Here is a 22,529-nt window from a genome sequence, read left to right as displayed (position 1 = left end):
GATTGAAGCAGACGTGACTCCCTGCCGCTCCTGCACTAATTGCTGTTCTGGGTTTGAAAAACCACATCCACACATCTAGTTTTGCGCCCTGGGGACGTCCAGACATCCTGCTAACCTCTTGTCCCCCTACTTGTGCTCTGGAGCACCAGGGGAGCCGAATACAGCTGCGGCCTACACCGGAATCTGGAGTTTGGGGCTCCGAAGGCGCGGCCCACAATACTTTGGCCGCAGCTTCTGCTGACGGACCAGCCGCCTCTGTGTGTTCCTGCTGATTTAGACCCCGCTCTCAGACTCACCCTCTTGCCTCCAGGACTTCTCTAAGTCTGGCTGTGAGCGGCTCTGGGACTAGTATGTAGCTGCCATCTTGGATCTCACCGCACAGTGTCCATTGTCTACCGGGACTTGGCCTAACCCAATCTCTGCTCCATTACCCTCTGGCTATTGTAGGTCAGGTACAGTGCCATTGACATGACATATATTGGTCATGGGCTACCATATCTGGTTTTTAACCCCTTCCCCACAGTGCCTAGCAGCTCTACTGAGGTTTTTTAACTCCGTTATTGCTTCTCATAGCAGGGAGAAGGCAGTGGTGTGGTTCACAGAGCCAGAGGATGCTTGTGGAGTCCTTGCGTGTTTTGGCCCCCCAGAAACAGCGGCCTTGAATGCGGTGAGACCCCGCTGTAAGTGCGTGCTTGATGCGGAGGTCCACATTACACTGTAGATGTCTCTTCTCCACCCTTAACTCCTGTACATTGCCTGCCAGGTGCTCCTCCTGGTTTGTCTCTCCTTACCACTCAATATAAACCTTGATTTTACAAACTGCATTCACCACCGAGGTCTGGTGTCACCGCGGACATAGTGGACTACCCTGGAAAACGCCCGATATACAGTCTCACCGCATACTGAATATTAGTTGCAGCTCCAAGCCGCAGTTATAGCTGAAGTGAATATTGAGACGGCCCTAATAGCTGGTGGTGTTATATAATTGGGCGGACACCCTTTATTTACCAGGTTACATGTTCTGGAGGACTCTGGAGAATTTCTTCTTACCGTTCATTTCCTTGAAGACCAAAACCTACATAAATATAGCTGTGTGTTCTTCCGGCTGGCCTCGTGTTTTTGGGGTCTTATCTCCCTCATTCAGGGTCTTATTCTCAACTCTACCGCACTTGTTTTTGCATAGAATTTACTTGTCAACCTATTTGTGAACAGGTTACCTAAATTTTTTCTATGAGGCGTTCTATTTTTTAAACTTTACATTGCTAACATCACAGTGCCACACAGTGGACCATTTTGGATGCTGCAGTTTACTGAATATTCCTATATCGAAGCATGGCTGCCTAATAATTTGATTTCTCCACCCCCGTTGCTTCCTGTTTGAATTGTTTTCTGATTTAGTCATCCTGCAATTACTTTTACCTTCCAAACTTTTATACTGAGTCACATCAATATGACTGCGAAACAAATCAAAGGGACCAAATCTGCTCCACCTGTCCATTTTTTGGTCTTCTCGTCATCTGGGAGTAAGGCTTGTCCAGCTTCCTCTATGAATTGCCATAGTCTAGTTACTCTCCCGCAAAGGACTATGGAATCATTGTACAGACCTTTTACACTCCGTTCTATACATGCTATGCAGTCTGTCTTTAAATCAGACATAACTGCGGAACTTAAATCTAACATTATACATTATACATACATGTACTTGGGTTTTACTGATGATTGAAATACCTAGCTTGTTTATTCTTGTGCCCTGATACTTTTGTCTTCATGACTATGTTAGGCTCAGTGGTTTAGACTTTTCTATATGTACTTATCTTCTAAGTTTCATTGAGCTTTAGTATATTGCAGCAATACCTTAGTTGGGATGTTATTACCTCCTTCTCGTTATGAAGTTGATTTTTTTTGTCTCGGTAGGATGACTATGTTGTATCTTTTTTTAATTTTTTTTATAGTAGTTTGCAGGAGACGGTGGGTATCGATGGCTGACCCGCCTCCCACCTATACTTACCTGTCCATCACGTGTCCTGGTGATGGAGTGTCTAGCTCCTTTTATGGATGCTATTTCTGTTCTTTTCCCCCTCTTTTTTTGTTTTTTGTTCTTATATGTTTGATGCCTATTTTGACTATATGTAATACATTTTAAAACAAATATATATTTTTTTGAGTCATTGTGGAAACTGCACTATATATCCGGCTCATCTGGAACAATTGTGGATGACACTAGTGACAGAAAATAAACCTTTTGATGCACATAGGGTCATATGACCTAGGTGAGTGTTACTCCATATGTGAATACTTTTGTTGGAAGAGGGTGAATATCAATCAATGAAAGAAACCTTTATGTGAATGCATCTCACTTTGTTAGGGTGAGTTTAAAGGTTCCTTCTCCTAGTGGCCACGATTGATGTCTGCTACTGGATAATCTGTGTCTTTTTGATCTTCTTCCATATACACCAACAGTGCAGGTCGCCGTCAACCAGACTTGTGTGAGAAAATCTAGCAGCGCTTGAGGACCGCTCTCTGTTCTTTGTTTGTTTGTGCATGCATAAATCGTATTCAAGAATAGACCTCCCCCTCACTGATGAATGGTCACTGCAAATGGTTCCTAGTATTGAGATACTGCCGATTTTTCCTGATCTGATCATGCCCTTCTGATATGATCTTGGTCCTACAACTCAGCCCTCCCTTCCGACTCTGGAGGCTACAGTATTATATCTTAAGAGATGAGGAAGGGCTTACTATCTTTCGGAAGGCACTGTCTTTATATTTAGAAGTCAATGATCCTGCAGATACCTCCATTACCAACCATTGGTGCTGCGAACAGGCGGTCAGGCAGCAGCGCGGATCAAACAATGTAATCGGCAAGTTCAGGTTGCTCATGAGAAGGAGGTTGTAATATTAGAGACTCAACACAAACAATCCCCTAAAGACTCTGTCATTCATGCGGCTTTAATTGAGGCTAGGATGAAATGTTACAGTTTATATTCAACGAGCCATTTCTAAACGTTGTAAGGGTACGCAATTGCGCCTGAATAAGTGATAGTATTAATTGCGTTGAAATGACAGAAAAACAATATATAAATAAATAATGTGTGTATTTATTCTATAAAAACAGAATGACAAAAAGAATGAAAAAAGTAAGTCCAAAGTCCAGTGCAGTAGAGTGTGGCGTCCCACCTCGTTAATTTGTACTCAATCGTATACCACGATGTGTAGAGGGGCATATAACAACACAGTCCCAAAAGGAGCTCACTATGTGATATATGAATCACGTTGAAAAGTCTATTGCGGAGGCTGGATCCTGTCTCGAGAGGGGGTGCAATCTCCCGACAGTGCTAGCAGTGATGGGGTACCCCAAATGGCTGTGCGGGAGGAAGTTGCAGAGAGACAGGTGATCGCTGGCTCTGGACTCGCCGCTCTCTAACTCAGTCCATGGCGGCGGAAGGTGCCCGTGTTATACAGACGTCTACCGCCAGCCGGATCCGAGGGATGCAATCGTGTCTCTGGGGGGGAAGGTGCCACTGACTTCTAGACCCGGAGCGGGACTGTCCGCAGTGCACCTCCCCGCTTACAGAGCCCTTACCTTGTTCCTCTGCGCTTGGTTCCCAGCGTCCGCTGCCACCTTGCTTCCCTGTCAATCTCGCAGCTTTTCGTCCGGTTTCTCCTTCCTGTCCCTCGCGGTCACGTGACCCGGTACTGTTCCTCAAAGCCTCCAACGCCGTGGGTAATAGATGTATTAAGGAGTATGGAGCTCAACTGTGTTGAAAAGGATTAATGTAGTTTGATTGAAAAAGTGTCCTGTGCTTTCTCCTACGCGTGTCGACCTTTCTGGGTCTTCCTCAGGGAGTCCTTGAGTGCCATCTTTAGTAGGGGCTATTTAGGGCTATTTATGCCCATACTTGCTTATGTCATGGAAAGGGGGTGTGTTTCTCGGTTTTTAACCGAGGATTGCTGAAAAATGACTGTAACAGACATATATACATTAGGAAAGATATGTAGGGGAAAAATGAGATAAAGGAAAAATAATAATAATAATAGTAAAAAATTGAAGATATATGTGATATAAATAAAAACCATAGAGAAATTATTTTTTTTAAACTACTTGGTGAGTGAATAATGATAAGTAATAGGAGTACATCTATGGGGAGATGGTTAGTTTTATACACATTATTTGTTATTCGATTGAGTTTATTGACAGTCTGTAGTTTATGGATTAGTTGTTAATAAATGAGTTTATTGACAGTCTGTAGTTTATGGATAAATCCTTAATTAAATGAATGGCTGAAATCTGTATTATGTGAACAAAATATATTAATACATTTTCTCTAACGTCCTAGTGGATGCTGGGGACTCCGAAAGGACCATGGGGAATAGCGGCTCCGCAGGAGACTGGGCACAAAGTAAAAGCTTTAGGACTAGCTGGTGTGCACTGGCTCCTCCCCCTATGACCCTCCTCCAAGCCTCAGTTAGATTTTGTGCCCGAACGAGAAGGGTGCAATCTAGGTGGCTCTCCTGAGCTGCTTAGAGTAAAAGTTTAAATAGGTTTTTTATTTTCAGTGAGACCTGCTGGCAACAGGCTCACTGCATCGAGGGACTTAGGGGAGAGAAACGAACTCACCTGCGTGCAGAGTGGATTGGGTTTCTTAGGCTACTGGACATTAGCTCCAGAGGGACGATCACAGGCCCAGCCATGGATGGGTCCCGAAGCCGCGCCGCCGGCCCCCTTACAGATGCTGAAGCAAGAAGAGGTCCATAAATCGGCGGCAGAAGACTTTCCTGTCTTCATAAGGTAGCGCACAGCACTGCAGCTGTGCGCCATTGCTCTCAGCACACTTCACACTCCGGTCACTGGGGGGGCGTCCTGGGAAGCAATAAATTTACCTTAGTTGGCGAAAAATACATCACATATAGCTCCTGGGCTATATGGATGTATTTAACCCCTGCCAGTTTTCCAGAAAAAAGCGGGAGAAGAGCCCGCCGTGAAGGGGGCGGGGCCTATCTCCTCAGCACACAGCGCCATTTTTCCCACACAGCTCCGCTGGTAGGAAGGCTCCCAGAATCTCCCCTGCATCCTGCAACTACAGAAACAGGGTAAAAAAGAGAGGGGGGCACTTATTTGGCAAAATAACAGATATAAGCAGCTATAAGGGATAGACACTTATTGTAAGGTTGTCCCTATACATATATAGCGCTCTGGTGTGTGCTGGCAAACTCTCCCTCTGTCTCCCCAAAGGGCTAAGTGGGTCCTGTCCTCTATCAGAGCATTCCCTGTGTGTGTGCTGGGTGTCGGTACGTGTGTGTCGACATGTATGAGGAGGAAAATGATGTGGAGGCGGAGCAATTGCCTATAATGGTGATGTCACCCCCTAGGGAGTCGACACCTGAATGGATGGCCGTAATTAAGGAATTACGTGACAGTGTCGGCACGTTACAGAAAACTGTTGACGACATGAGACAGCCGGCAGCTCAGTTAGTGCCTGTCCAGGCGTCTCAAACACCGTCAGGGGCTACTAAACGCCCATTACCTCAGTGGGTCGACACGGACTCAGACACAAACACTGACTCCAGTGTCGACGGTGAAGAAACAAACGTATTTTCCAGTAGGGCCACACGTTACATGATCACGGCAATGAAGGAGGTTTTGCACATCTCTGATACTGCAAGTACCACAAAAAGGGGTATTATGTGGGGTGTGAAAAAACTACCCGTAGTTTTTCCTGAATCAGATGAATTGAATGAAGTGTGTGATGAAGCGTGGGTTACCCCCGACAGAAAACTGCTAATTTCTAAAAAATTATTGGCACTATATCCCTTCCCACCAGAGGTTAGGGCTCGTTGGGAAACACCCCCCAGGGTGGATAAGGCGCTCACACGCTTATCAAAACAAGTGGCGTTACCGTCTCCAGAAACGGCCGCCCTTAAGGAGCCAGCAGATAGGAGGCTGGAAAATATCCTTAAAAGTATATACACACATACTGGTGTTATACTGCGACCAGCAATCGCCTCAGCCTGGATGTGCAGTGCTGGGGTGGCTTGGTCGGATTCCCTGACTGAAAATATTGATACCCTGGACAGGGACAATATATTATTGACTATAGAGCATTTAAAGGATGCATTCCTATATATGCGAGATGCACAGAGAGACATTTGCACTCTGGCATCAAGAGTAAGTGCGATGTCCATTTCTGCCAGAAGAGGATTATGGACGCGACAGTGGTCAGGGGATGCGGATTCCAAACGGCATATGGAAGTATTGCCGTATAAAGGGGAGGCGTTATTTGGGGGCGGTCTATCGGACCTGGTGGCCACGGCAACGGCTGGGAAATCCACCTTTTTACCCCAAGTCACCTCGCAGCAGAAAAAGATACCGCCTTTTCAGGCTCAGTCCTTTCGTCCCCATAAGGGCAAGCGGGCAAAAGGCCACTCATATCTGCCCCGGGGCAGAGGAAGGGGAAAAAGACTACAACAGACAGCTTCTTCCCACGACCAGAAGCCCTCCCCCGCTTCTGCCAAGTCCTCAGCATGACGCTGGGGCCTTACAAGCGGACTCAGGCACGGTGGGGGCCCGTCTCAAGAATTTCAGCGCGCAGTGGGCTCACTCGCAAGTGGACCCCTGGATCCTGCAGGTAGTATCTCAGGGGTACAAATTGGAATTCGAGACGTCTCCCCCTCGCCGGTTCTTGAAGTCTGCTTTACCAACGTCTACCCCCGACAGGGAGGCGGTATTGGAAGCCATTCACAAGCTGTATTCCCAGCAAGTGATAATCAAGGTACCCCTCCTACAACAGGGAAAGGGGTATTACTCCACGCTGTTTGTGGTACCGAAGCCGGACGGCTCGGTGAGACCCATTTTAAATCTGAAAACCTTGAACACTTACATAAAAAGGTTCAAGTTCAAGATGGAGTCACTCAGAGCTGTGATAGCGAACCTGGAAGAAGGGGACTACATGGTGTCTCTGGACATCAAGGATGCTTACCTCCATGTCCCAATTTGCCCTTCTCACCAAGGGTACCTCAGGTTTGTGGTACAGAACTGTCACTATCAGTTTCAGACGCTGCCGTTTGGATTGTCCACGGCACCCCGGGTCTTTACCAAGGTAATGGCCGAAATGATGATTCTTCTTCGAAGAAAAGGCGTCTTAATTATCCCTTACTTGGACGATCTCCTGATAAGGGCACGGTCCAGAGAACAGTTAGAGGTCGGAGTAGCACTATCGCAAATAGTACTACGACAGCACGGATGGATTCTAAATATTCCAAAATCGCAGCTGATTCCGACGACACGTCTGCTGTTCCTAGGGATGATTCTGGACACAGTACAGAAAAAGGTGTTTCTCCCGGAAGAGAAAGCCAGGGAGTTATCCGACCTAGTCAGGAAACTCCTAAGACCAGGCCAGGTGTCAGTGCATCAGTGCACAAGGGTCCTGGGAAAGATGGTGGCTTCTTACGAAGCGATTCCATTCGGCAGATTCCACGCAAGAACTTTTCAGTTGGATCTGCTAGACAAATGGTCCGGATCGCATCTTCAAATGCATCAGCGGATAACCCTATCTCCAAGGACAAGGGTGTCTCTCCTGTGGTGGTTACAGAGTGCTCATCTCCTAGAGGGCCGCAGATTCGGCATTCAGGATTGGGTCCTGGTGACCACGGATGCCAGCCTGAAAGGCTGGGGAGCAGTCACACAGGGAAAAAATTTCCAGGGCTTGTGGTCAAGCATGGAAACGTCACTTCACATAAATATCCTGGAACTAAGGGCCATTTACAATGCCCTAAGTCAGGCAAGGCCTCTGCTTCAGGGTCAGCCAGTATTGATCCAGTCGGACAACATCACGGCAGTCGCCCACGTAAACAGACAGGGCGGCACAAGAAGCAGGAGGGCAATGACGGAAGTGGCAAGGATTCTTCGCTGGGCGGAAAATCATGTGATAGCACTGTCAGCAGTGTTCATTCCGGGAGTGGACAACTGGGAAGCAGACTTCCTCAGCAGACACGATCTTCACCCGGGGGAGTGGGGACTTCACCCGGAAGTCTTCCACATGATTGTAAACCGTTGGGAAAAACCAAAGGTGGACATGATGGCGTCTCGCCTCAACAAAAAACTGGACAGATATTGTTCCAGGTCAAGGGACCCTCAGGCAATAGCTGTGGACGCTCTGGTAACACCGTGGGTGTACCGGTCAGTGTATGTGTTCCCTCCTCTTCCTCTCATACCAAAAGTACTGAGAATCATAAGAAGGAGAGGAGTAGAGACTATACTCGTGGCTCCGGATTGGCCAAGAAGGACTTGGTACCCGGAAATTCAAGAGATGCTCACGGAAGACCAGTGGCCTCTACCTCTAAGACAGGACCTGCTCCAGCAGGGACCATGTCTGTTCCAAGACTTACCGCGGCTGCGTTTGACGGCATGGCGGTTGAACGCCGGATCCTGAAGGAAAAAGGCATTCCGGATGAAGTCATCCCTACCCTGATCAAAGCCAGGAAGGATGTAACCGTACAACATTATCACCGTATTTGGCGTAAATATGTTGCGTGGTGCGAGGCCAGGAAGGCCCCTACGGAGGAATTTCAACTGGGTCGATTCCTGCATTTCCTGCAAACAGGACTGTCTATGGGCCTCAAATTAGGGTCCATTAAGGTTCAAATTTCGGCCCTGTCGATATTCTTCCAAAAAGAACTAGCTTCTGTACCTGAAGTTCAGACGTTTGTCAAGGGAGTACTGCATATACAGCCTCCTTTTGTGCCTCCAGTGGCACCTTGGGATCTCAATGTAGTGTTGGGATTCCTAAAATCACATTGGTTTGAACCACTCTCCACTGTGGACTTGAAGTATCTCACTTGGAAAGTGGTAATGCTGTTAGCCCTGGCTTCAGCCAGGCGTGTATCAGAATTGGCGGCTTTATCCTATAAAAGCCCTTACCTAATTTTTCATACGGACAGGGCAGAATTGAGGACTCGTCCTCAATTTCTCCCTAAGGTGGTTTCAGCATTTCACTTAAACCAACCTATCGTGGTGCCTGCGGCTACTAGGGACTTGGAGGATTCCAAGTTGCTGGACGTAGTCAGGGCCCTGAAAATATATGTTTCCAGGACGGCTGGAGTCAGAAAATCTGACTCGCTGTTTATCCTGTATGCACCCAACAAGCTGGGTGCTCCTGCTTCTAAGCAGACGATTGCTCGTTGGATTTGTAGTACAATTCAGCTTGCACATTCTGTGGCAGGCCTGCCACAGCCAAAATCTATAAAAGCCCATTCCACACGGAAAGTGGGCTCATCTTGGGCGGCTGCCCGAGGGGTCTCGGCTTTACAACTTTGCCGAGCAGCTACTTGGTCAGGGGCAAGCACGTTTGCTAAATTCTACAAATTTGATACCCTGGCTGAGGAGGACCTGGAGTTCTCTCATTCGGTGCTGCAGAGTCATCCGCACTCTCCCGCCCGTTTGGGAGCTTTGGTATAATCCCCATGGTCCTTTCGGAGTCCCCAGCATCCACTAGGACATTAGAGAAAATAAGAATTTACTTACCGATAATTCTATTTCTCATAGTCCGTAGTGGATGCTGGGCGCCCATCCCAAGTGCGGATTGTCTGCATTACTTGTACATAGTTATTGTTACAAAAATCGGGTTATTGTTGTTGTGAGCCATCTTTTCAGAGGCTCCTTCTGTTATCATGCTGTTAACTGGGTTCAGATCACAAGTTGTACGGTGTGATTGGTGTGGCTGGTAATGAGTCTTACCCGGGATTCAAAATCCTTCCTTATTGTGTACGCTCGTCCGGGCACAGTATCCTAACTGAGGCTTGGAGGAGGGTCATAGGGGGAGGAGCCAGTGCACACCAGCTAGTCCTAAAGCTTTTACTTTGTGCCCAGTCTCCTGCGGAGCCGCTATTCCCCATGGTCCTTTCGGAGTCCCCAGCATCCACTACGGACTATGAGAAATAGAATTATCGGTAAGTAAATTCTTATTATTGCCTGATTAATTCGTTAAAGAACAATAAGAACTAATTAAAGAGGGCTAATAGTTTGTATTTTGGTACATTTTACTACAAAAATAGATACATGATGTAAAAATAAGATCTCCAGATCCTTATGACCTGACCAACTCAAATATATGTTAATCGGGTTTAAATGGTATAAAACAGGTCTATGTATGAGATTAATTCATGACTATTGATCTCACCTCATTATCTAGATTGAGGCCCCGTGGTTTCAGCGTTTTTAGAGTGTAAATCCACCTCAACTCTTCTTTATTGATTTGTTTTATAAAATCCCCTCCCCTCCAATTCGGAGACACTAATTTAATCCCCAAAACTTTCAGCCCCGCAGGGTTCCTATCCTGTGTTTCTTTGAAGTGATTGGACAAATTGTGTGTCTCCAGTCCCTTTCATTTCTAAACGGAATCAGAAATTTTACACTCTAGGTAACAGAGCTAGTAAATTACAGGCATGGGAACTAAGGTGCAAAAATTTAATTAATAGAATTAAAGGCTTACTTAAGCCAGATGGGTCTTTATCCTCAAATCCGAAAGATATTGCTAACCAATTTGCTTCCTACTACGAGAAATTGTATAACCTTAATCGGGACAATTCCAACCCTCAACAATCGGCAGCTCTCATTCACTTCTTCCCAGTTTATCCCCCCTGATGATGCTTCTGCATTATGCTCCCCCTGGACTGTTGAGGAGCTTCATTTTGTCTTGAAATCCCTCAAAAAAGATAAAAGTCCTTGGCCCAGATGGATTTATTAATAACTTTTATATAGTATTTCAAGACCCCCTTTCCCCCTTTTGATTAACATGTATAATGATGTCTCTAGGAACTCCTTCCCAAGTGAAATGCTGGAGGCTCAGATAGTTACGATACCCAAACCTGGCAAGAACTCGTCCTTATGTCAAAATTATAGAGCTATCGCTCTTCTGATCACAGATGTAAAGATGTACACTAAAGCAACTGCAAATAGGTTAAATCCATTAATTCCCATCTTAATTGCACAGGCTCATGTTAGTTTTATTAGTGGGTAGACAAGCTTCGGATAACACTAAAGAGTTTTCTCCCTACCGGAAGCCCACTCTATTCAACAGAAGCCTTTGCTATTGCTTTCACTCGATGCAGAGAGAGTTTTTGATAGTACTCATTGGCTTTATATGACTGAGGATCTTGCCAGGTTTGGTTTTTCCGACCAATTTCTACAACCTAGCCTACATTTGTATTCTGAGCCTTTGGCCCGTGTCTTTAGTAACAGGTTTCTCTCAAATCCTTTTACCTATTACTAATGGAACTCGCCATGGGTGTCCTTTATCACCATTAATTTTCACTTTATCGATTAGAATCGTTAGCTGAAAAAATTAGGACTTCCACATTGGTGAACAGGTTTCTTCTAGGCACCTCACAACATAAAATCTGCTTACAGTATTTGCAGATGATGTTCTCTTATTTATAACAAATCCTGAATCTTCTCTTCCAGCTCTTCATAGTATCCTCCAGGACTACTACAGTATATCATATTACAAACTAAACATGTCTAACACTGAAGCGCTTGCTCTGGGTATGGAATAGACACTTCTCCAATCCTTACAATCCCGTTATAATTTTTCTTGGCAATCCTCCATCCTTCAATATTTGAGAAATTAAAATCCCTTTAAATCTTCAAGATGTAATATTACGTAACTTCCTACCCCTTCTTACCCATTTTACAGATCTCACTAAACAGTGTATAAATTATGATACAGTATTTCTTGGATGGGGCGTCTTTCCTCTGTGAAAATGATGCTCCTCCCTAAAATCCTCTATTTGTTTAGAGCCATCCCATATCTAGTCCCACTTAACCTGCTTAATAAGTTTTATTCTGTCATGTATACCTTTATTTGGAAAAGTAAGAGACCCAGGTCTCCAGGTTTTTCTCTTCTCTGCAAACATACTGTACTGTAGGTTCACTTTCATTTTGTGGATGGCTTCTGTTAGCACAGAAAATGTGTGTACTCTTTCACGACGCTCTAGTCAAACTCTAAGCAATTTAAATTGAACATTTAATGAGCATCATGATGAGCTCCAGTGTATGAATCCGTATTATTATTCCACCTTCAAATATTTTTATACTAAAGAGAGCATTGAGACGTGCTGGAGCATCAAAGTACTAATATTCGGAAATTAAGGAATTTAGTAAACTTTATGTGGAAAACTGCTTTTAACCACTTAACTGACGATTTTTTCCCCCAAACCTGCTCCACAATTGTTTTGTTTTTATTATTATTATTTTTTATGAGTGATTTAGGTGAAGAACATGAATTTAACCTCATCCAAAATGATTTCAGTTAAAAAAAAAATATATATATTTTGAATATTTAAAAAAAAAAAAAAAAATCATTATCCTAAAACATTAAAAAAATCGTTCAGGAATTTCTGTAACATCGGAACATCTGTAACATCGCGACCATTGCTACATTACTTTTTACACCCAAGACAGCTGCCAGGTGCATGGGGGGTGGGGGTGGCTTGGGGGAATTTTTTTACACTTTCCCAGTGGCTGCCATTGTCTGCAGCCGCTGGGTGGGGGGTCCTGCCGTGCTGACCGATCAGCAATGATCGGCAGCACGGCAACACTGAGGGGAGGGTGCAGGGAGGCAGAGGGATCTTCCCTGCCGCTACTGCTGTCAGAAGGACTGGAAGTTTCCCTTCCCTGCAGCTGCTAATACACTTTATCTGACTGGTCGCAACCTGTGTGACCAGGTCAGATAAAGCACTTGCTGGTATGGTCGCATCTGATGCGATCAAGCCAGGCAAGTGGTTAAGTATATATTTTTTCACTCTTTGGTTTAATCATTATCCATTGCAGAGAAAAATATAAATCTCTGGGATGACTAGTGATGTCATAGTCAGGGCTTTTTCTATTCGCCTAGAAGAAATAATTAATAATAAAAAAAACAGTCTGTGTCCAAAATGTTATGAACCAGCGTTAATATTTTTTCTTTTTACTTTTAGGTTTTCTTACAGGGTGATAGCCAGGCTGGCTTTGTGTTAACGGTTCCTTTTATTGAAGATAAAAACATTGTACAACAAGACAGCAAGCCTACCTTTTCTTTCCCAGCTGGACCTTATATGATAATGGAAAAGTAAGATCCACACCTGTGTTTTTATTTATAGCTTACGATTATACGTGTGTATGAACTTGTGTGTGTCTTTAAATAAAACATTCAAAATATAGGTCATACATTGTACAACAATGAAATATCCTGTAAATGGATTCTCTGAACATAAAATTCTAATTAATTAATTGTTAATAGTATCTTTTTACATACACTGGAGGTCTTTGAGGATTCACTAGAATTATTAGGATTCAGTGTCATCACACACTAGGAACAACTCAGAAGTTCATATCTAACATGGTACTGTATACTGGTATTCACCAGGGATTTCCGCAAAGAAATTTGAGCTTCTCAAATTGCCCCCTAAGCGGAACCAAGGAGCAACTAGCAGGGAACAGGGCACTGTTGGTAACACAAACCTGCAAATGGATAAAGAGGCTACAGTCCAGGAGAGAATCTCCAGAGGCAGAGCCTGATTAACAGGGAAACCGGAGCGGTCACCTTAGGGCCCCTCACACATAATTACATCACCAGCATGGGGACACTATTGTATATGAGAACCAGGTTTTTTGTGTGGTATAATGTGAACTGGAGCCACTATAGTGTGTTTAATACCTTAATTGCCAATATCTCTTATTTTATTGGTAGGGGCACCCACAAGCTAGTTGCCCTGGGGATGCAACAAACTTTATTCCGGCACTGCCCAGAAGGAATTATAGGAACCAGCAGTGTATACAGGAGACACTAGATGATCTAGCAGAGTATCCACAGGAAACACTAGAATATCCAGCAAAGTATACATAGAAAGGGGTACTAGATGATCCAGCAGAGTATCCACAGGAGGCGCTAGAATATTTACCAAAATGTCCACAGGAGATAGCAAAACCACAGTAGTAGACTGTAGCAGGCAGGCTTTCAAAGCACAAGTGCAGACAAAGATCTGATACTGTGATTTGGGAAAGAGTGGTTTAAGTAGGATGTTCAGTCAGTGAGAGATAAGTACATTGGAGCAGGGCGAGATATACCTACCTAGGTTTCTCTAACGTCCAAGTGGATGCTGGGGACTCCGTAAGGACCATGAGGATAGACGGGCTCCGCAGGAGACATGGGCACTTTAAGAAAGAATTTAGGTTCTGGTGTGCACTGGCTCCTCCCTCTATGTCCCTCCTCCAGACCTCAGTTTGATACTGTGCCCAGATGAGCTGGGTGCTTTTCAGTGAGCTCTCCTGAGTTCGCTGAGAGAAAGTATTTTGTTAGGTTTTTTATTTTCAGGGAGCTCTGCTGGCAACAGACTCCCTGCATCGTGGGACTGAGGGGAGAGAAGCAGCCCTACTCTCTGAAGCTAGGTCCTGCTTCTTAGGCTACTGGACACCATTAGCTCCAGAGGGATCGTACGCAGGATCTCACCCTCGCCGTCCGATCCCAGAGCCGCGCCGCCGTCCCCCTCGCAGAGCCGGAAAACAGAAGCCGGGTGAGTATGAGAAGCAAGAAGACTTCAAATCGGCGGCAGAAGACTCCGTTCTTCACTGAGGTAACGCACAGCACTGCAGCTGTGCGCCATTGCTCCCACACACCTCACATATTTCGGTCACTGTAAGGGTGCAGGGCCCTGAGCAGCATTTGGACCTCTTTTTGGCAAAAGTAAACATATATACAGTTGGGCACTGTATATATGTATGAGCCCCCGCCAAGAAAATGCATATTTAAGTGGGACAGAAGCCCGCCGTCGAGGGGGCGGGGCTTCTTCCTCAGCACTCACCAGCGCCATTTTTTCTCCACAGCTTCGCTGAGAGGAAGCTCCCCAGGCTCTCCCCTGCAGATTCACGGTAGAAGAGGGTAAAAAGAGAGGGGGGCACATAAATTAGGCGCAAAAATACAATATAAACAGCAGCTACTGGGTTAACATTAAGTTACTGTGTTATTCCTGGGTTATAGTGCTGGGGTGTGTGCTGGCATACTCTCTCTCTGTCTCTCCAAAGGGCCTTGTGGGGGAACTGTCTTCAAAAAGGGCATTCCCTGTGTGTGTGGTGTGTCGGTACGCTTGTGTCGACATGTCTGATGAGGAAGGCTATGTGGAAGCAGAGCGGGAGCAAGTGAATGTGGTGTCTCCGCCGACGGCGCCGACACCTGATTGGATGGATATGTGGTAGGTTTTAAATGATAATGTTAATTCCTTGCATAAGAGGTTAGATAAAGCTGAAGCCTCAGGACAGTCAGGGTCCCAACCCGTGCCTGATCCTATGTCGCAGAGGCCATCAGGGTCTCAGAAGCGCCCACTATCCCAAATTGTTGACACAGATACCGACATGGATTCTGACTCTAGTGTCGATGACGATGATGCAAAGTTACAGCCAAAGTTGGCTAAATCACTCCGATATATGATTATAGCAATTAAGGATGTTTTGCACATCACAGAGGAAACCCCTGTCCCTGACACAAGGGTTTATATGTATAAGGGAAAGAAACATGAGGTAACTTTTCCCCCCTCAGACGAACTGAATGAGTTATGTGAAAAAGCTTGGGAATCTCCAGATAAAAAAAATGCAGATTTCCAAACGGATTCTTATGGCGTATCCTTTCCCGCCAACGGACAGGTTACGATGGGAATCCTCCCCTAGGGTGGACAAAGCTTTAACACGCTTATCCAAAAAGGTAGCCCTGCCGTCTCAGGATACGGCTACCCTCAAGGATGCTGCTGATCGCAAACAGGAGGGTACCCTGAAGTCCATTTATACACATTCAGGTACCTTGCTCAGACCGGCAATCGCGTCGGCCTGGGTCTGTAGTGCAGTAGCGGCATGGACTGATACCTTATCAGAGGAGTTGGATGCCCTAGATAGGGATACTGTTTTATTGACCCTGGGGCATATTAAAGACGCTGTCCTTTATATGAGAGATGCTCAAAGAGACATTAGTCTACTGGGTTCTAGAATAAATGCTATGTAAATTTCTGCCAGAAGGGTCCTGTGGACTCGGCAATGGACAGGTGATGCCGACTCAAAAAGGCATATTGAGGTTTTACCTTACAAGGGTGAGGAATTGTTTGGGGAGGGTCTCTCGGACCTGATCTCCACAGCTACTGCTGGAAAGTCAAATTTTTTGCCATATGTTTCCTCACAGCCTAATAGAGCACCGTATTATCAAATGCAGTCCTTTCGATCACAGAAAAACAAGAAAGACCGAGGTGTGTTCTTTCTTGCCAGAGGCAGGGGCAGAGGAAAGAAGCTGCACAACACAGCTAGTTCCCAGGAACAGAAGTCCTCCCCGGCCTCTACAAAATCCACCGCATGACGCTGGGGCTCCACAGGCGGAGCTAGGCCCGGTGGGGGCACGTCTTCGAAATTTCAGCCACAAGTGGGTTCACTCCCAGTTGGCTCCCTGGGCAATAGATATTGTGTCTCAGAGATGCAAGCTGGAATTGAGGAGATGCCCCCTCACCGATACCTCAAATCGTCCCTGCCAGCTTCCCCCCACGAGAGGGAAATAGTATTAACTGCAATTCACAAATTGTATCTTCAACAGGTGGTGGTCAAGGTTCCCCTCCTTCAACAAGGAAGGGGTTATTATTCGACCATGTTTGTAGTCCCGAAACCGGACGGTTCGGTCAGACCCATATTGAATTTAAAATCCCTGAACATATACCTGAAAAGGTTCAAGTTCAAGATGGAATCGCTGAGAGCGGTCATCGCAAGCCTGGAAGCGGGGGATTTTATGGTGTCTCTGGACATAAAGGATGCATACCTTCATGTCCCCATTTATCCACCTCATCAGGCGTACCTCAGATTTGTGGTACAGGATTGTCATTACCAATTTCAGACGTTGCCGTTTGGTCTCTCCACGGCACCGAGAATATTTACCAAGGTAATGGCGGAAATGATGGTACTCCTGCGGAAGCAAGGAGTCACAATTATCCCATACTTGGACGATCTCCTCATAAAAGCGAGATCAAGAGAGCAGTTGCTGATCAGCGTAGCACTTTCTCTGGAAGTGTTACGGCAACACGGCTGGATTTCTAAATATTCCAAAGTCGCAGTTGGTTCCTACGACTCGTCTGCCTTTCCTGGGCATGATTCTAGATAGAGACCAGAAAAGGGTTTATCTCCCGATGGAGAAAGCTCAGGAACTCATGACACTGGTCAGGAACCTATTAAAACCAAAACAGGTGTCCGTGCATCACTGCACTCGTGTCCTGGGAAAGATGGTGGCATCATACGAGGCCATTCCCTTCGGCAGGTTCCATGCGAGGACTTTTCAATGGGACTTACTGGACAAGTGGTCCGGATCACATCTTCAGATGCATCGGTTAATCACCCTATCCCCCAGGGCCAGGGTGTCACTCCAGTGGTGGCTGCAGAGAGCTCACCTTCTCGAGGGCCGCAGATTCGGCAGTCAGGACTGGGTCCTGGTGACCACGGACGCAAGCCTCCGAGGTTGGGGTGCAGTCACACAGGGAAGAAATTTCCAAGGTCTGTGGTCAAGTCAAGAGACTTGCCTTCACATCAACATCCTGGAACTAAGGGCCATATACAACGCCCTACGTCAAGCGGAGACCCTTCTTTCGCGACCAACCGGTTCTGATTCAGTCAGACAACATCACCGCAGTGGCTCATGTAAACCGCCAAGGCGGCACAAGGAGCAGAGTGGCGATGGCGGAAGCCACCAGAATTCTTCGCTGGGCGGAGAATCACGTAAGCGCACTGTCAGCAGTGTTCATCCCGGGAGTGGACAACTGGGAAGCAGACTTCCTCAGCAGACACTACCTCCACCCGGGAGAGTGGGGACTTCATCAGGAAGTCTTCGGACAGATTACAAGTCGGTGGGAACTGCCACAGGTGTACATGATGGCATCCCGCCTCAACAAAAAGCTACAGAGGTATTGCGCCAGGTCAAGAGACCCTCAGGCGATAGCTGTAGACGCCCTGGTGACACCGTGGGTGTTCCAGTCGGTCTATGTATTTCCTCCTCTTCCTCTCATACCCAAGGTGCTGAGAATAATAAGAAAAAGAGGAGTGAGAACAATACTCATTGTTCCAGATTGGCCACGAAGGACTTGGTATCCAGATCTGCAAGAAATGCTCACAGAGGACCCGTGGCCTCTTCCTCTAAGACAGGACTTGTTGCAACAGGGGCCCTGTCTGTTCCAAGACTTACCGCGGCTGCGTTTGACGGCATGGCGGTTGAACGCCGGATCCTAGCAGAGAAAGGCATTCCGGATGAGGTCATTCCTACGCTGATAAAGGCTAGGAAGGACGTGACAGCTCAACATTATCACCGTATATGGCGAAAATATGTTGCTTGGTGTGAGGCCAGGAATGCTCCTACGGAGGAATTTCAGCTGGGCCGTTTCCTTCACTTCCTACAGTCCGGAGTGAATTTGGGCCTAAAATTGGGTTCCATTAAGGTCCAGATTTCGGCCCTATCCATTTTCTTTCAAAAAGAGTTGGCTTCTCTACCTGAAGTTCAGACGTTTGTAAAGGGAGTGCTGCATATTCAGCCCCCTTTTGTGCCTCCAGTGGCACCTTGGGATCTTAACGTGGTGTTGAGTTTCCTGAAATCCCACTGGTTTGAACCACTCAAAACGGTGGAGTTGAAATTTCTCACGTGGAAGGTGGTCATGCTATTAGCCTTGGCTTTGGCTAGGCGTGTGTCAGAGTTGGCGGCTTTGTCACATAAAAGCCCCTATCTGGTTTTCCATGCGGATAGAGCAGAATTGCGGACCCGTCCACAATTTCTGCCGAAAGTGGTTTCATCCTTTCATATAAACCAACCTATTGTGGTGCCTGTCGCTACTACTGACTTGGAGGATTCCGAGTTACTTGATGTGGTCAGGGCTTTGAAGGTTTATGTAGCCAGAACGGCTAGGGTCAGGAAAACAGAGTCTTTATTTATCCTGTGTAGGAAAAAACAATGGTTCCCTAATGCACACCGAGTGAAAAATATTACTACATAATAGTCAGATTATACGGAGATCTTGGTTGCATATATCTGCAGATATAGGGTTAAGCCCCCAGGCCGATCGACAAGGCCTCTCCGTCACTGGGGGTCCCTAATACTAGGTATGGGTCCGGGGGTGCAGGACCCCATCATGTCGGCACAGGTCGGCTACCCCAGGTCAGCACACAGGTGAAAATTAATAAGGGTTAATAGGAAGCACAGAAGTGCTATGTAAGTAATGTGATTAAAATAATACAAAAATATATACAAAGTGATAGGGAAAATCATAAGTGTTAATAAAGTGTTAGGGTGTGCCGACCTGAAGCAGCCCAGCCACACTGACACAGGGGCCACCACACCCCACACCCACCCCATAAATAATTACAAATATGTCTGGGTTGAATTCCCAGTGTAAGGCCACATGGTAATGGCTCCTACAGCATCTGAGAGCCAGCTTACCTGGAGATACCCCTAGCTTCTCCTATGGCAGTCTAGAGTCAGCAATCCCTCCTAATGCCGACCCTTCCATGCCTCTCAATACAATACAAAAAATGGTGGTGAGCTGCTCAATCAGATAGTGATGTCACTCAGGTGCTAAAAGGGAGGGGTAATTCTGTGTAGGATAAAACAATGGTTCCCTAATGCACACCGAGTGAAAAATATTACTACATAATAGTCAGATTATACGGAGATCTTGGTTGCGTATATCTGCAGATATAGGGTTAAGCCCCCAGGCCGATCGACAAGGCCTCTCCGTCACTGGGGGTCCCTAATACTAGGTATGGGTCCGGGGGTGCAGGACCCCATCATGCCGGCACAGGTCGGCTACCCCAGGTCAGCACACAGGTGAAAATTAATAAGGGTTAATAGGAAGCACAGAAGTGCTATGTAAGTGATGTGATTAAAATAATACAAAAATATATACAAAGTGATAGGGAAAATCATGAGTGTTAATAACCCCCGGACCCATACCTAGTATTAGGGACCCCCAGTGACGGAGAGGCCTTGTCGATCGGCCTGGGGGCTTAACCCTATAACTGCAGATATACGCAACCAAGATCTCCGTATAATCTGACTATTATGTAGTAATATTTTTCACTCGGTGTGCATTAGGGAACCATTGTTTTTTCCTACACAGAATTACCCCTCCCTTTTAGCACCTGAGTGACATCACTATCTGATTGAGCAGCTCACCACCATTTTTTGTAGTGTCTTTATTTATCCTGTATGCTTCCAACAAGCTTGGTGCTCCTGCTTCAAAGCAAACTATTGCTCGCTGGATCTGTAACACGATTCAGCAGGCTCATTCTGCGGCTGGATTGCCGCTGCCAAAATCAGTTAAGGCCCATTCCACTAGGAAGGTGGGCTCTTCTTGGGCGGCTGCCCGAGGGGTCTCCGCACTCTCCCGCCCGTTTGGGATCTTTGGTATAATCCCCATGGTCCTTACGGAGTCCCCAGCATCCACTAGGACGTTAGAGAAAATAAGATTTTACTTATCGGTAAATCTATTTCTCGTAGTCCGTAGTGGATGCTGGGCGCCCGTCCCAAGTGCGGACTTCTTCTGCAATACTTGTATATAGTTATTGCTTCAATAAGGGTTAAGTTATGGTTGCATCAGGGTTTGACCGGATGCTCTGTTATTTGTCATACTGTTAACGGGTTGTTATCACTTGTTATACGGTGTGATTGGTGTGGCTGGTATGAATCTTGCCCTGGATTACCAAATCCTTTCCTTGTACTGTCAGCTCTTCTGGGCACAGTTTCTCTAACTGAGGTCTGGAGGAGGGACATAGAGGGAGGAGCCAGAGCACACCCGAACCTAAATTCTTTCTTAAAGTGCCCATGTCTCCTGCGGAGCCCGTCTATCCCCATGGTCCTTACGGAGTCCCCAGCATCCACTACGGACTACGAGAAATAGATTTACCAGTAAGTAAAATCTTATTATTTGGATGGACTTCACAAAGATGGCATCTTGAAGTGGCTGAATCGGCTGCAGTTTCTTGTGGTGTGTGTTTATTAAATATGCAGGAAAAGAGCTCAAAGGGACAGCCAGGTATCAGTAGCGTTGTCCTGGCTAAACTTATTAACACGAGTTAATAAGTTAGATTTCTACTTGTACCTCAAGGGGGTGTGAGCAGAAAATCCTCTAGTCGCAGGTTTATAGCACAGCGAATTGAATAGCTCCAGGCACTTGTTACCATAGCTCAGTGCCCTAACTAGACATGTTAGCGCTGTGTGCAAGAAACAGCAACGGGCCCCCCCCATATATACAAAACAGGGCCAATGCGCACCGTAGGTGTGCATAAAAAATATAGAGGCGTAGCTTCATTGGGAAGGGGCGTGGCCACAAAATAATACAAATTCATATTACGCTGTACAGTAGTCTCCATTATTCAAATTACGCCGCACAGTAGCGCCACTTACACACATTACACCAGGTAGACCCCCTTTTTACACATTATGCTGACAGAGACCCCTTTTTAACACATTAGGCTGGCAGAGACCCTCTTTTTACAAATTAGGCTGGCAGAGACCCCTTACAAATTAGGCTGGCAGAGACCCCTTTTTTTACATTAGGCTGGCAGAGACCCCTTTTTATACTTTATGCTGGCAGAGACCACTTTTTTTCCACATTAGGCTGCTGGCAAAGATCCCCTTTTTACAAAAAGAGAGAGAGAGAGACAGACAGAGAGCGAGACAGAGAGAGAAAGAAAGAGAGAGAGAAGAGAGAAGACCGATACATCCGCACTCACTGGTCACTGGGAAAAGGGGCCGGGGGGCAACACTCTCCCTCCAGCGCTGAGGCTGGCCGAGTGCTGTGCTGCTGCCGGTATCACAGACTGCGTGGGCTGCAGACGGCAGGACTCCTCAGTGGCAGCGGGTGCTCAGGCAGGCTGCAGACGTGGCAGTGGCTGTTGCTTGTAGGCGGGTACCCCCGCACGCCGTAGCTCCCACCAGCGCGTCCGCTCCCAGAATTCTGTGCGCGAAGACCTTGCGCCCGCACCTGCATTCTGGGAAGGTGGGACATTCTGGAGAGGGGTAGACGTAACAGGGTGCATTGGGAATGTCGAGTGGGAGGCGGGGCAGCTCGGGCAGGCAAGGGGACAGCACTGGAGCTGTCCTGCTTGCTTATTCCTCCATTCTGTGTACTGGCTCCCAGCTGACCCCCGCAGCGCAGCGATGTGCTCACTCCACAAGTGCGCTGTGTGCAAGGCACACTTCGCACATACATAGTTACGGCACTGCCAGAGCTAAACAACATTGCATTCAGTTGAATTCCCTCCAATGAGGTGCAATCAGGGATGGGCAATGATCTTAAATCAGATGCAGGCAAATGCATTTTTGGTTTTTAAAATCCCTAAAAAGCAACTGTGTCCAACTGATATTATCCTTTGTATTCACATACCATGACAGGATTGAAGAGCTTTAAATATTTATTCCAGTGTAACTTACTGTCTTTTGTTGTCAGACATTTTAAATTATGAGTATATACTTCTGCTCTGTCCCATTTATCTTTAG

The 22,529-nt window shown here is 46.3% G+C and overlaps 1 protein-coding gene across 9 annotated transcripts in view; it reads left to right on the top strand.

Moving 5' to 3' along the window:
- TEX14 (testis expressed 14, intercellular bridge forming factor) overlaps positions 1-22,529 on the top strand; it is a 739,191-nt gene that overhangs the window by 267,683 nt on the left and 448,979 nt on the right. For all 9 annotated transcript variants that reach the window (XM_063953897.1, XM_063953895.1, XM_063953894.1 and 6 more), the window contains exon 7: positions 12,973-13,103. In XM_063953897.1, the coding sequence (XP_063809967.1) occupies positions 12,973-13,103 (131 nt within the window). The remainder of the gene's footprint in view (positions 1-12,972; positions 13,104-22,529) is intronic.

Source organism: Pseudophryne corroboree, chromosome 2 (genome assembly GCF_028390025.1).
Source record: "Pseudophryne corroboree isolate aPseCor3 chromosome 2, aPseCor3.hap2, whole genome shotgun sequence".
NCBI classification, from domain to species: Eukaryota; Metazoa; Chordata; class Amphibia; order Anura; family Myobatrachidae; genus Pseudophryne; species Pseudophryne corroboree.
This window is presented reverse-complemented; position numbering and strand designations above follow the sequence as displayed.